General features: G+C 42.0%; 2 protein-coding genes and 1 non-coding gene across 3 annotated transcripts; 1 reads left to right on the top strand and 2 right to left on the bottom strand.

Annotated features, from left to right (window-relative positions):
* Positions 1–233: 233 nt before the first annotated feature.
* On the top strand, positions 234–5,988 carry LOC145411047 (uronyl 2-sulfotransferase homolog pip-like). Its single transcript, XM_080281114.1, has 7 exons — positions 234–394; positions 2,362–2,539; positions 3,858–4,018; positions 4,323–4,511; positions 4,771–4,937; positions 5,612–5,614; positions 5,840–5,988. The coding sequence occupies exons 1-7, from the start codon at positions 234–236 to the stop codon at positions 5,986–5,988; spliced, it is 1,008 nt and encodes a 335-aa protein (XP_080137240.1).
* Positions 5,989–8,177: 2,189 nt separating this feature from the next.
* Positions 8,178–15,430, bottom strand: Rpt1 (26S proteasome regulatory subunit Rpt1). Its single transcript, XM_080282006.1, has 9 exons — positions 15,301–15,430; positions 14,737–14,774; positions 14,081–14,254; positions 13,623–13,762; positions 12,409–12,577; positions 11,897–12,061; positions 10,321–10,512; positions 9,284–9,479; positions 8,178–8,600 (listed from the first exon to the last, which is right to left on the bottom strand). Exons 1-9 carry the CDS (start codon positions 15,368–15,370, stop codon positions 8,443–8,445), a joined length of 1,302 nt encoding a protein of 433 aa, XP_080138132.1. The 5' UTR covers positions 15,371–15,430; the 3' UTR covers positions 8,178–8,442.
* Positions 10,052–10,170, bottom strand: LOC145412191 (5S ribosomal RNA). The gene has a single exon (XR_013899539.1). It is a non-coding gene; the product is annotated as a 5S ribosomal RNA (ribosomal RNA).
* Positions 15,431–15,708: the final 278 nt, after the last annotated feature.

Below are 15,708 nucleotides of genomic sequence, written 5' to 3'. Positions count from 1 at the left end.
GAATAATATACTGTATTCTAACTGCGCTGGCGGAGGTATGCGCTCCGTGAGGCTGTAACAGGGCTACGACCGTACTATGTGAGACCGTAAAAGCATTCGTCCTACAGGAAAGAGGAATCACAGTAGTAAATCATAAACTATAAATAAACACACACAAGCTTGTCTGACGATATTTAAAAGCCTCTAGTACGCCACAAGAACACTTCCGTATGGCCTCGTTACGATTGCAAAACATGGGTGATGCACGTCAGCTGCGCGTGCTGTGTTACGTGATGTGTGTGGTGTTACTGGGTTACACTGCACTGTCACATTGGGTGCTACGCCGACCCCCCGACCCAACCATCCTTCCCCCCACCACCATCGTCCCACCAGATCACCACCCTCGCGGACTTAGGTAAACAAAAGGGCCTGTTTTATATATTTAATTTTAAGATAGATATAATGCGTGTCTGTTTTATTTATTGGCTGTAAGATGCACCGTCAGATGATGTCTATGCAACTTACGCTCTTGGCATTATTTTTCTATAATTAATAACTGACAGGTAAATATGAAGCGACGTGTGGACAGGTGTATCGCTCAGGTGGATTTCGAGGCCTTGAATTTTGAGGGTGGATTTGACTAGTAACCAAGGAGACTCATTTACCCTAACCTGACAAAGATCACTGACCCCATTCAGCTCAGTTGATGGCTAGGTGTAGTAGGTGTAGTCAGACTGGAGGGTTGATTTGACTAGTAACCAAGGAGATTCATTTACCCTAACCTGGCAAAGATCCCTAACCCCTTTCAGTCAGTTGATGGCCAGGTGTAGTCAGATCGGAGGGTGGATTGGACTGTATATCCTTTCCATAGCACTTCTTCGTGACTAGCATGTTTTTAAATAATGGTACTAATCATACTTCAAGGTGGATATGGTAACAATACGCATGGTTAAAATATAATAAAGTACAGATAAAAAAAGTGTTAATGAAAGAAAATAATATAAAAAAAGAGTATCAGAAGAAAGGAAAGTATCAGAAGAGAGAAAATAGTATCGGAAAAGAGTAGCAGTGAATAGATTGCTGATCAGAAAAGAGTATTAATAAAAGAAAAGAGTAACAGAAAAGAGTATCAGAAAGAGTATCAGAAGAAAGAAGGGAGTATCAGAAAAGAGTGCCAGTGAATAGAGTACTGATTAGAAAAGAGTATGAATGAAAGAAAGGAATATCGGAAAAGAGAATTAGAAAAGAGTATCAGAAAGGAAGAGAGTATCAGAAAAGAGTATCAGTGAAGAGAGTACTGATCAGAAAAGAGTGTCAATGATTAATGCGGAAAATAAATCGCCAAAAGGAATGTCTTAGGAAATCTCCAAGTGTACTTTTAAGGAAGAGTTTATGACTGTGTGACTCATTTCTTGTCGAGCTCGTCTGAGAGAGAGAGAGAGAGAGAGAGAGAGAGAGAGAGAGAGAGAGAGAGAGAGAGAGAGTGAGTGTGTAATTCACCGGGTCGGTCAGGATCACCTGATGGTCGTGATCGTCAGCTTTTACCCTCCCGGAAGGGAGCTGAGAGCTCATATAGTCCGATCTAAGGGCAAGGCTGTGACCTTCACACACGCACACACCCGTCCCCTTGCTCAAGGGGGACAGTAACCACCCACTTCGTCAGTGAAACTTTCGCAACCTGAGCGAGGCGCGAACTCCCGTCCACCAGACGGCGAGCGAGAACGTTACCACTGAGCCAGCGAGCGTGTGTGTGTGTGTGTGTGTGTGTGTGTGTGTGTGTGTGTGTGTGTGAGAGAGAGAGAGAGAGAGAGAGAGAGAGAGAGAGAGAGTGTGTGTGTGTGTGTGTGTGTGTGAGAGAGAGAGAGAGAGAGAGTGTGTGTGTGTGAGAGAGAGAGAGAGAGAGAGAGAGAGAGAGAGAGTGTGTGTGTGTGTGTGTGTGTGTGTGTGTGTGTGTGTGTGAGAGAGAGAGAGAGAGAGAGAGAGAGAGAGAGAGAGAGAGAGAGAGAGATAGAGAGAATTTTATACAGCTAGCTGACTTGTACAGTTTGATGGGATGAGAGCAGAGCAGGCGTACTTCATTCCCTTCCCTTATTATGTAGCGTTTATGTTTGAATGACTGACGCAGAATGATGACGTCTTGACTGATTTTAGCTGATATAGTTTTGTGGTCTCAGTGAGGAGTTAAAGTCTAGCAATCTATAGCCTCCATTCTTTATCGTTTTTCTTTTTTTTCCAGTCTAGCTGACAGACGGACTAAGAGCAGTTTGATGAAGGGGAAGAAAACAGGCAGGCCAGGTGGTGAATAAAGTTTGAATTCTATGTGCTGTCTCTCAGAATTACTTATCTATGACTACACACTAATTGCTTGACTGCTTATTACAGTTTGATGTCGAGTGAAGAGGTGGGCGAACAGAGTGAAAATGTGTTATTCTTCAACCGAGTGCCCAAGACTGGGAGTGAGATGGTGGTTCTGTTGCTTCAGTGGCTACAGGGTCAAAACACTTTTAGGCACATCAGGCTCAAGAACACAGTCAGGCGACACCTTAACCACACGGAGCAGGTAAGTTATAATTCTTGGTAAACCTTTGTTCCACTCATCCCACTTCAGTGTATGTGAACAGGGCAAGGCGCATCTTGTTTCTCATGGGGATGAGAAAGGTAGAGGAGGTAGGGGAAGGGCAGTACTCTTTCAGCACACTCCCTCACACAGAAACCTCGGGAGGTAATGGGTTTAACAAATAAATTGTCACCTCGCCTATGGATGTGTATTATCAAGGACAAAAAAAAAAAAAAAATCCTGATAGTTTAGTGGTGACCAAGTGGTTAGCATTGCTAGTTTCAAAACAGGTGGTTCTATGGTTCTAAAATTAGAATCCTGGATGGTGCAGGCAAGTGACGCCACTGGACTCAGGTGTGCGTCCAACCTTTGTGGGTTTGTAGGTAAAATGAGTACCGAGGGTAACACCTGAGGGAGGTAACCATGGTAACCTGGAAGATGCGCTGGCCTTGTATCCCAGGACAGTAGATGCATAACCCACGACATGCTCAAAGGTCAATGTTAAGCACCGTGCCCAAGTGCCACATGGTTCCTGGCTCCACTTTTACCTTCTAAACTTTCCTTTTCCCTCGTCTGACTAGTATTCCTAAACTCTGAGAGGCTTTACATGTTTCTCTGGCCATAGATGAGTCTCTTGTATAATGCATCAAGGTAGGTGACAAACATGTCCTATGATAAGTAGATGCAACAGAAATGGCGAAGCACTTTTCCCTGATTGTGCCATCACAATCTACAGCCACCATCGTGTCATGCCTTCTATAGTTATCATTCTTCCATGAACAAGAGAATCCTTCCCTTCTTGTACTATTTTGTTGTGCACTTCATATTACTTTGACATCAAAATATTTATTGTAACACCTCCCACTCACTTGATGTAGTGTTGCCTACTTCTTCCTTCGCCTTTATCATTCTTTTTCTGTGCCTGCCCTCCTCTCTTCCTATTTCTCCCATCTTTCCTGTCACTTCTTATTACTTTTCTTTCCTTTACAGGTGGCTTTACATTGAGTGACAAGTCAAATGGTTTCCTGTAGGCCAAGAAACCATTTGCAACGCTGGGTGGTAACCATGTAACCAAACCATACGTGCTCCCTATGTGTCAACAAGTGGGTTGGTGGAGGGTTAGTGCCCCTCCCCATAAAACAAATAACTATCAAAGTCAAATGGCCACCCCTTATGGGATTATGGCATCTGGCAATAGATAGATAAACAGAACACCTCCCACCATTACAGCTGAAAGGGAAGTATCAGCAAACATTTGATCAGGATACTGCAAACTGTATACTGTTATTCAATAAGGTAATATGTCGCTATCTGCTGACAGTGGGATCTTGCCAGTGAGGTGAGCCAGAAAGTTGAAACTGCTGGTGTGACCCACGTGAGTTTTGACCGTCATGTCTACTTCACCAACTTCACAGCGCTGGGACTCAAGATGCCACTGTACCTTAACTTCATCAGGGACCCCGTGGAGAAAATGGCTTCCAGGTGGGTAATGTATTGTCCCTTGTGAAAAGAATTTGGGCCATATTCTAGGACAAAAGAGGGCTTGTAACACCTCTTCCTTAGCTCACCAGTTCCTGTCTCCTCTTGACCTCATACAGTCTTCTCCCCATACAGTCTTTTCCCCCCTCCTCTCCTATAACTGGGTAGCACAGAACCACCTGGTTATATTGGTGCCACCACAGCAAGGTGTCCCTCTCTAGCACCGGTATAGTAAATGAGGAATATATGTAGCAATGAAAAGTTTTAAACTATCACCTCCACCAATCATCCCAGCTCCATCCCACAGGTTCTACTATGCTCGAGTAACCCCACATCCAGGTGCAGTGACCCCAGCTGGCTACCACACCCCTGCACGGCCACCTTATGCAACGTTGGAGGAGTGTGTTGAAAACAGAGGCGCCCAGTGCACCTTTATTACCGGACAACACTACGACCTCACCATACCCTACTTCTGTGGCCACCAGGAGTTTTGCAGGTCAGTCTTGGCAATATCAAATTATAATGTACCACTTAACCTGGCAAGGGTACTCTGTTGGATTTCTTTTTTCCAAAGTTTCCAGCAACTGTTGGGAAGTAATTGGCTGGTTTGGGTACTTAGTTTAGCTTCCAGTCCAAAGTAATAGCTGTAACATGACCAACCTCAGTATGTGGATTTCTTAATTTGATTACTGACAAGTCACGAGGTTTGCCTGTACAGCAGGAGCTAACAATGTAATTATCTTTATCATCCTCAGGGAACTGAACAACGATGCAGCACTCCAACAAGCCCTTGAGAATGTGGAGGCATGGTATCCTGTGGTGGGGGTGTTAGAAGCTATCAACACAACACTTACTGTCCTCCACCACACACTTCCCAACTTCTTCTATGGTGTTACTGATCTATACTACAACCAGCTCCTAGGTGGGTTACATTTTTTAATAAGTGCTTCATTTTAATGTAAGAAAAAAAGAAAGGGAGGGGTGAGCAGGGCAAAAAGACCTGGGACAAGGTCATAGAATGTGACTCCAGAGATAAAGGACTGAACAGAGAGGATGCCAGAAATTGAGCTGCCATTAGGTGACCAAGGCTGAAGCATGTAAGCATGTTGGAGCCTTTATAAACAATACAATGAGATACTTTTTAATGCCTCAGTGGTGCTGGTGAGGGATGACTTAGTGTAATGGAACTGCTAATATGAATGTCCCTCAACTCCTTACCTATCTCCCAGGAGGATGGACTGCAGAAAGGCAACGTCAACTTGCAGCCCATCACACAACAGTTCAGATGAGCCTGGAGTCATAACAATAACAACACTGGCTCTAAACTGATGGTATAAGTTTCAGGATAACAATGCAACACTCACTATCCTCCACCACACACTTCCTATTCAATATTTCTTTTATGATGTCCAAGATCCACTCACTTGATGCAGTGTTATCATCACGTGACTAAAATGCGTGACTTGGCAAATAGCAGAAAAACCTGTGAATTCATAATCCTGGCTAGTGCTGGAAAACGTATAAAATGAAATGCCTTCATACCTCACCTTTCCTGAATGGCACAATCACTACTTATTATATATGCCTTGTAAATAGCTGGTTGGGAGGGACACCTTCATGATAGTCCTGCCCAGTTATACAAATGTCCCTAAACTCCCTCCTTATCCCTTGAAAGGAGGATGGTGTACTGGAGGAGGGGAAATTCGACTAGCAGTCCAAAAGGTTCATGTCCATATGAGTCTGGGGCTAAAGCAACATTGCCAACATAAAAACAAAACCATAAAAACAACACTCTACTTAATCAACGCTCTGTTTTTCTTCCAGCTCCGCATCACAACAAAAACTGGCATCGTCCCAAAACCACCCCTGAAGTTGAAGCGGTTCTCAGGAAAAATCTGACACACGAGTATGAGTTCTATAATTTTGTGAGGCAGAGATTATACCAGCAATACCAACAGCTTCCCGATACTTAGCACATACCAATGATATCAACAGCTTCTAAATACTAATCTTATCTTCATCATCATCACCGTAACTCTAAAGTGAAACAGGTAGGATCCAGGAAGAGAAAAAGTACAAAAACAGTGAATTGCATGAGACATATCATTAACGTAAACTGCCCCAATGCTAACATTATCATCCTCTCATCATCTTAGCTCTATTACTCTATTCGCTAATAAAGAGAGTGAGTGAGAGTAATAGGGCAAGTCGTAAAAAGAATTATCAACATAGTGCCCAGCAAAACAGATCATACTTTAAGCCTTCTTTTCTTGTCTCCATCTCAAGCAATTTATCTTTCAAAACAAATGAAAAATGAAAATAAAACTGTTATCATCCTGGCCATCCTCATCATCACACTCAATTTCCCACTACTGAAGCTGGTATGATCCAGAGATAGGACAAATACAAGTACAAAGCAGAACAATCAATGGAAAACCTAATGAAATGGGACACATCGAAAGTATTCATCGTCATTCCAACAATTAAGTTTCTTTACTATATCTAATAGGTTATGCTTCCTATGCACTAAATGCATGTATTATATAACAAAAATATAATCATAAGCCACCATCATCCCTCCCTCTCACCTCATTTCCCACTAAAAAGTGAGTTGTGTAGGATCTCAATATAGGATGAAGGACAACAAAAGCAGGACATCTATCAAGAAAGACACACAATCACTCAGTAATCATTAAGTCTATCAAAATTCATAGTTTTGTCTCACATGCTGTGTTTTCTGCACTATAAGTGAATCTTGTCATAAAAAAATATCAGCCATTATTTTTATCATCATCATCATCATTTTCATCGTCATCCTTGCTTTATATTTCACTACAACTGATGGGTCTGCTCACTCTGAGACTAGGATTAAGCAACAACAACTTGTGATTGTCATTCAAGCCTTCAAAATTCACAACTACATTCCATAGGCTGACTTCCATAAAATAATACGTTTTCTGTGCTATAATATACTGTAATGTCTCCCTCAATAAGTAAAATATAAAATCATTCAAAGCTAGAAACGAAAATGTATTTTTATTAACTATGGTGAGAGGGAAGAGGAAGGGACTGAGGAGCAGGGTGGAAAGGTAGCCATATGAAAGAAGGGAGTGAGAGCTGGAGAGGGCAGATGGATTGCAGAGAACAAGGTGACATGAAGGCAGTTCATCTGTGGTAAAATCTTACAGGGTGAGGGCGTCGGGCAACTTAAAATGAGATGAAAGAGAAATTTCATTCATTCATTCATTGCCAGACGCCATGTATCCCAGACGGGGTGGCCAAGGGCTTAGAGTTAATTGTTTTACAGGGAGGGGCACTAATCCTCCACCAACCCCACTTGACACGTAGGGATGCCAACAGCATCTGGTGTTCCCAGGCGGTCACCCATCCAAGTACTAACCAGACTCAACGTTGCTTAACATATTGACAGGCACTGGTGTTGGAAAGAAGGGGCTCAGGTGGCAGAATGTGGGAAAAGGATAGACACAAATCAGGTCAATATGGGAACTGTACAAGCTAGGCATGATTTGGAATAAGACTGACACCATAAATTAGAAATAAGCCTGATACCATCTTAAGAATTTTACAATTTGTTAGCTCATATAATGGCCTGTCAGACCGGAAGGTAACTGATTATGGTATTCCCAAGATTTATATCATCATAATCTTAGCCTTAATTCTTACCCAAGCGATGGTGTGAGGTTGAAGCCAGAAACGAAGAATAATGCTAAAAATTGAGAGAACTGTCCACAGCATCTAATGAAATCTATCTATCTATCTATTGCCAGACGCCTCAATCCCATTTGGGGCGGCCACAAACAAATCGCCTCCAAGTCGCCCTGTCCCCCGCCATTTCACTGCCCTGCTCGCAACTCAAACCCCCCTCTCTCATATACCTCTCCACCCCATCCCTCCATCTCATCCTCTAATGAAATGAACCAAACAATTGTTCAAGCCTTGCAAATTATGGTTCCCCCTTTCCCTGTTGTCATTATCACTTATATTCCCACTCAAGGGATTTGGTCAGGTAGGATCCAGAAACACAGGAAGTACAACAACTTGCCCTGTGAAATGAGCCATACAGTCATCCACACATCATCCAATATACAGTATTTAAGTGACAAGGGTGGTGAAAAAGGAAAAAATATATAAACAAGAACTTTCTCTGGTAATGTATGATTTATTCAATGACGAACGGTTACATAATACTCCATATTCCTTGAATGACACTGTCAAACAAACCAAATCTGATGGTAAACATTGAAGTAATAATTATACTACAATTACATACATAATTCAATTTCAGCTGTGAGGGGGGGGGAAGAATATGAGGGGAACAAGTCAGGAAAAATTACCAGTCACCCAAATGAAAAAATATTATTTAAAACTCTACTAGCTGACAGAACCAGACTATTTTGATGACAGGTCTAGTTATATGTCATGTATCGTGGCGTTGCTGAGAACTTGGCATATGCCTTAATGACCTTGTTTACTGCATCTAGGAAGTCCTTCTCTGTAGCAACCTTGCGACGGGCACGGATGGCGTACATGCCAGCTTCTGTGCACACTGATCTGATCTCTGCACCTGCAATAGTGGACATGTACTTGTAAAATAAATCAGGTGAAGTATCTTGTGATGGTCTGGCCACGTGGAGAGAACTGAGAATGAAAGACTGACTTGCAGGATACGTGGAGAGAACTGAGAATAAGAGATTGACTAGAATATCTGGAGAAAGCAGAGAATGAGTCATTGACTAAAAGAATATGTGGAGAGAACAAAGAATGAAAGACTGACTTGTAGGATACGTGGAGAGAACAGAGAATGAGAGATTGACTGGCAGAATATATGAGTTGGAGGGGAGACTAGGGAGGAGGTAGATGGATGGTGTGGCAAGATACTGTATGTTATTAAAGGTGTGAGTTGGAGGGAGGCATCCTGATGGAGTCAATTATCTTGTAACCAATCCCTTTTAGATTAATGCATCTGGATATATATGCAGACAGACAAATACCATTATACCCTTACATTCAGAAACCACAGATCATGCTGGCCGGCACTGGTCACATTACAATCCAATTTCATAAAACAGGTACCTCAATGTGATGGCAGGAGCCAGAAGGAGGAAGATGAAAATTTAAAAAAACTATGAGAGCTATCAGCATAAATCTACAAATAGGTATTCTCTTCCAGCTAACACTATATGATTTTATTCACAAGAGGGATATTCTTAGCCATCAACTGGTATATAAATAAGCCAACCAACCCACCTGTACTGTTGGGACACAATCGGGCTAGAAGGTCAAACCGAATATCTCGTTCCACCGACATGGACTTGGCGTGGATCTTGAATATGTGAGTCCTGCCCTCCAAGTCTGGCAGGCCAAACTCAACCTTGCGGTCCAGTCGGCCAGGACGCATCAGGGCCGGGTCAAGGGTATCTGGACGATTTGTGGCCATCAGCACCTGGTTAAAATATACATAAATGAATAAAAACATGGTAAAAAACATTAATAATGATGAATAATCCTTGCAATTCTAATTCCCTGCTAAAAATGGAGAGTGGTATGATCCTGATACAAAGGAAGATAATTCATGAATGTAACACTACTAAACAGCAAAATAAACCTATAAAATCTACAATATAATAAATTGCAAGAGTAATCAATGGTGACGCTCCATATGCCTGTCCTGTCTCTCTAAGCAGCCACAGTAGGCAATGCAGAAATACAAACTGCAAGAGTACACTTGCTAAACACTTACTTCAGCAGTGAGTTAGGGTGTAATATAAATGCAATTATTACTTTGTGTACACAATGCTTCTAGTCCACATATGAACAATGACATCCTAAAGCTGCTGATGATTTACCCATAAATAAATCATATGCATCTACAAGTTATTATTGAAGTTCATTCATTCATTCATTGCCAGATGCCATGTATCCCAAACAAGGTGACCAAGGGCTTAGAGTTAATTGTTTTACAGGGAGGGGCACTAATCCTCCACCAACCCCACTTGACACATAGGGAGAACATTATGCCAACAGCATCTGGTGCTCCCAGGCGGTCACCCATCCAAGTGCTAACCAGACCCAACGTTGCTTAACTTCGCTGATCGGACGGGAAGCGGTGTACTCAACGTGGTATGGCCGTTGGCGTTATTATAGACAAATTATAGAATGATTATCCAGCACCTTAGCAAACAAGTCAGGAACAATATATGGCTGTGTACCTTTAGATTACTTAGTCTCTCTTGTTCAGACTGAAATCTACTCTACCATGAATATATACACACATCTGGCATTACCTTAATATTACCACGTGCGTCAAATCCATCGAGCTGGTTGATGAGCTCCAACATGGTTCTCTGCACCTCATTGTCACCCCCGGCACCATCGTCAAACCTTGCACCACCAATGGCATCAATTTCATCAAAGAAGATCAAACACGCTTTCTTAGTGCGGGCCATCTCAAACAGTTCACGCACCATTCGGGCACCCTGACAAGATTAAAAATGTAATTACCATCATCATCATCCTAACAGCGTCCCACAACTTCAATGGGGTGGGTTAAGCAAAAAGAAAAATCATTATCACCATAGCAATATTGTCCATTAAGATAGGTGTGTGTCAGAAACAGGAAGAGCAACACCAAATTGGGAACTATCAAATGTCTACTGAAATAAGCCATGTATCCATTAAAGTAAAAATCATTATAATCTTCCCAACCCTAATTCCTACAAGCATAAGCCAGTAATTAATAAAACCATCAAGCTCAGCACAGAGGAAATAGGCAACACACTCATTAAAGACAGAAAATGCTGGCTGCAACTCAGATGAAATAACACAAAAATAATATACAATAATATGATATCTGTACCAGCAATAATATTAATACCAATTATCTAATAAAAAAATGGGGTGGATTAGGGAACATCTAGGGTTGGTGGCGGTACTGTCAAAGACGAGGGAGAGTGGCCATGTGCAGTTTGCCACAAGGGCGTGGGAAGTAATTCCATCTTGTGCGGTGTGTGTGATAAATGGGTGCATAAGAGATGTAGTGGTATCAGAGGTAGACTGCGAGATAATGCTGATTTTATGTGTACGGCGTGCCGGGGTGAGCAGGTGGAGATCGTCAGACGTGAAAGAATTGAACTTGCTGGTGAATCTATTGAGTGTGTGGAAGAGTTTTGTTATTTAGGAGACATGTTGTGTGCTGGAGGTGGGGCTGGAGCTAGCTCTGTGGCTAGGGTGAGAAGTGGTTGGAAGAAGTTCAGGGAGCTCTTGCCTCTCCTGACATTGAGGGGGCTCTCCCTGCGTGCTAAGGGGTCTTTGTATGCAGCGTGTGTTAGGAGTGTAATGCTGTATGGCAGTGAGACCTGGGCAGTGAAGGAGGAAGACATTCGCCGGCTCAGACGTACAGAAATGACAATGATTAGGTGGATGTGCAGTGCGTCCCTGCGTCCAAGGCCTGGAGGGGCTGGGTTTACAATGGAAGAGTTGAGAGGTAGGATGGGACTGGAGTGTATTGGTGTTGTGATGAGGAGAGGTAGATTGAGGTGGTTTGGACATGTGGAGAGGATGGGGGATGATAGTTGGGTGAGGAAGGTGAGAAGTGTTAATATTGGGGGTGGGGTTATGAGGGGTAGACCGAGAAAGACATGGGACGAGGGCATTAAGTGTGACCTTAGGGTTAAGGGACTGAACAGGGAGGCTGCAATGGATCGTGCAGCATGGAGAGCCGCCATTAGGTGACCAAGGCCGACACATGCAAGCATGTTGGAGCCTTTAAAAACGAACGAAAACGAACGATATTCAGGAGAATGTCCAGAGATCTAGAGAAGTGGGTCACACCATGATTCAGGGCCAAAGAATCCTGTTTACCTCTCCTACATATTTCTGCACCAGCTCAGACCCAATCACTCGGATGAAACAGGCATCAGTGCGGTTGGCCACGGCTCGAGCACACAGAGTTTTGCCGGTTCCAGGAGGGCCAAATAGAAGCACACCTTTAGGGGGTTCGATTCCCAGATTGACAAACCTCTCAGGCTGAAAAACCAAACAAAATATGAATGTTGTAGCACAGGATTAATGAGGGCGTTTATCATGCATCTTTATTAGTGTACTGTATATGCTGTAATGGTATTTCAAGTTATACAATCATCCCAGTATTTCATATCCCTCAAGAGGAGGGAGGTCAACTGCTGAAGACCAACTTAAGCCTGCTGTCCACTGGGTTGATGTATCAGCTGAAACAGAGACATATATTGAGTGAAAGACATCAACCTGATCCTAACTCCCAACTTAAAGGTACAGTGAAGCAGGATCCAGAAACAAGGAAAGAGAAATAAAGACACATTGAGAAAGACACTGATACATCATGAAAACTGTCTCACGTGCAAAAGGGGCGTCTCCACCACTTCTCGCAGCTTCTCGATTTGCTCCTTGCAGCCACCCACGTCTGAGTATGTGACATCGGGCTTCTCTTCCACCTGCATCATTGTTACGGAGGGGTCGATCTTGGGCGGGAGAGGGATGTGGATTTGGTATTTGTTCCGATCCACCCTACAGGATGGGAAAAAGGAAAAAAGGGAGAGTAAGTACAGCAAGCCCTTATGAAGTTGTCTTGTTTTACTCATATATGGCAATGATGTCCATGGTAAACTGCAGAAGATATAACTAATCAAATTTCCACTGGTATCTGTCAAGCTGATGTGCCAATTCCCCTCATTTACAGTACTACATATAAGGATAAAATTGTGATATTCTGGAACATATCCCTGACTAAAATCATGGAACTGCCTGTAATACATGGGATATCAGGCATTTGATGAATCTCCCTTCAGGTCAAATAAAATGATCTAGTGGTTTCAACATTATCCTGTCCCTCACTCCCAACTTCTATCTATCTATCTATTGCCAGACGCCATAATCCCGTAAGGGGTGGCCATTTGACTTTGAGTTAGTTGTTTTACAGGGAGGGGCACTAACCCTCCACCAACCCACTTGTTGACACGTAGGGAGCACGTATGGTTTGGTTATATGGTTACCACCCAGCGTTGTAAATGGTTTCTTGGCTTACAGGAAACCATTTGGCTTGTCACTCAATGTAAAGCCACCTGTAAAGGAAAGAAAAGCAATAAGAAGTGACAGGAAGATGGGAGTAATAGGAAGAGAGGAGGACAGGCACAGAAAAAGAATGATAAAGGCTAAGGAAGAAGTAGGCAGCACTACATCAAGTTGGTGAAGCAAAATCCAGAAACAGTGAAAGGAAAAATAGAAAAGTGGGGATTATGAACAGCAGGTCAAGCAAAGTGCACCACACAACCATTCATATATCATTCAAACCACTACTGTGTCATCACCATCATCACCACCATCCACCATCATCATCATATTCCTTTCTCACACCAAGGTGGGATGAGATAGGTTCCACACACACACACCCAAAAATATAAATAAATATAAAAAACTTGCTAGTGACACACAAATTAAAATTTGCTCAGCTAAATGGGGCACACTCCTACTCACTCACCACTGATGCCCTTGGAATCCTGGCTCCATGTGATAGCAGAGGAAAAAAAAGTAATAATAATAATAATAATCTCACCCAACCCGCATTCCCTCCTCAATATCAGTGGGTGCAACAGAGTCTGCCAAATCCACAACAAACTTGGCAAACTGCTTAACGTTGATGATGTACTTTGGGTCATCGGAGTCTGCATTGATGATCTTGGTGCATCGTGCAACCTGCCAAAAAATACTCACTTTAATACACAAGAAGAGCAAGGTATTATGAGTCACTGTCTGAAACATTACTTATGGTATATCCCCTTATTCATTAGGCATGATAGGTAGTGATGATGCAGTAAATCCAGCTAAAGTACACAACAGCCAAACATTCATGACAGGTTAACACTGAGACATTGATAAGCAATTTTTCTTTCATTTACTGTTACTGAGGACTTTTAAAAATAAATAACTGAAAATAACCAAAACAGAGGCCTTATAATCAGAACTTTAATTATCTGAGTTAGTGTGGATTCAAAACTGCCCCCCGTCACTGACCTGAAGTGGCTGTTCATTCTGCAGTGTCTGTTTGTCAGCCGCCAGATCCCACAGCGCCGGTACTGCCAGGCCTGTGTCGGACTCCTTGATGCCGGTAAGATCATTCACCTTCTTTACTGTCTTCTGGATGTCTTCTTCAATGTTCTTGATTACTTTGGTGTATGGTCCCTGGCCCTGATTCAAGAAATATAATTATTAACAGCAACATCACCGCCCTGTTTCCTACTACACATCAACGGAGCAGCAACGATCGAGGGGCAAATTGCACGATACCTCTCATTAACAAGTGATAAAAATTTTCACAACTATTTAAATCTATCACAATGAAAATTATGTTACAGTTTATTGAGAAAAAAATACAACTATAAACTCTATGCTTGGGAGCTCTAATACAGTTTCACCAGATCCAGAAACACGAAAAGATATGGTATACAAGACAAATGTATGAAGGGCTATCAACGGGGTACCCAATTATATCAGCATATATTAGTGATACATACCAGTACTTTAAAACACTGTATTATAAAACTGTACCAGAATATTAAAAGATACCAAACAATAAATCATAAAAAGAAGAAGTGCTGGGAATGTCGTAAGCCTGTCACAATATGCCCTGTGTCTATCACTAAGGACTGCAGGGGAGAGAATGTACTTACATATGTCTTAAGCAGAGATATGTCAGCTTCATCTAATACTGAAAAGAAAAAGAAAATGAGTAGTTATCAAATGCAAATGCATGTATCATACAAAATTAATTCAAAACACTAACCTAGGACTGCAAACTCTAGCATATAATTTCCTACCGTACAAAAACAGTACCTTAAGTCCTCATAATCAGTTCTAATACCGTAAGAGTGTATTATTTGGGCAAGTCTGGTAACCCAATTTGTACTGTAGACCACCTTTGTGTTTTATTTCCCTACACCTTACAAGGCTTCTTACAATGAAGGGTTTTAGCTGGCTTGCTTACAACCACTCAAAATCCTTGAACTCAAAACTGCCTCGGAAACATGGCATTGAACGAGTTTCCTTTCCTATTGTATAAAGCTTTCTAGCGTGTTCAGGATCACTAATGCTCCTCAGTCACTAAGGGTAAGCAGTGTTAGTTACAGCAACCATCTAGTAAGAGATATTTGATAAAAAGAAATGACATTACGCTCCTGCAAACTCATTACTTTCTTTACGTTACTGAAGTCAAATTCAACACCAGGCATCTGTACCTTTAATAGGCTCATCATCACCCTTATCGTCGTTGGTTTTTCGCATATCTGCACCCAAATGGTCCGGCATTTTAACGTAATTTTGCTTCTTCACTTCACTAACCACAGACCCTCTCAATGACTGGTTATTTTCGCATATGGGTTTGTTGTCATGATGTATCGTACAATAGAAGAAATTGTTTAACTATAGATAACTATTTTTTTTCGTATCTAATAAAAGCCTAGCTGATATATGACTGTTTTCATTTTATATACACAAAATATTATTACGACTCACGTGAAATAAATACAATCGACTCCAACTAAAACAAGTCAGTGCAATAAATCAGGTATTATCGTACAGGCTTATCGTATTAAGATAATTTTATGCTATTGAAACAAAACAAAAGAGAACTGTTAATATATCCT

This window comes from Coenobita brevimanus, chromosome 11 (assembly GCF_032717465.1).
Source record: "Coenobita brevimanus isolate Jiangsu-jjx chromosome 11, ASM3271746v2, whole genome shotgun sequence".
Classification (NCBI taxonomy): Eukaryota; Metazoa; Arthropoda; class Malacostraca; order Decapoda; family Coenobitidae; genus Coenobita; species Coenobita brevimanus.
This window is presented reverse-complemented; position numbering and strand designations above follow the sequence as displayed.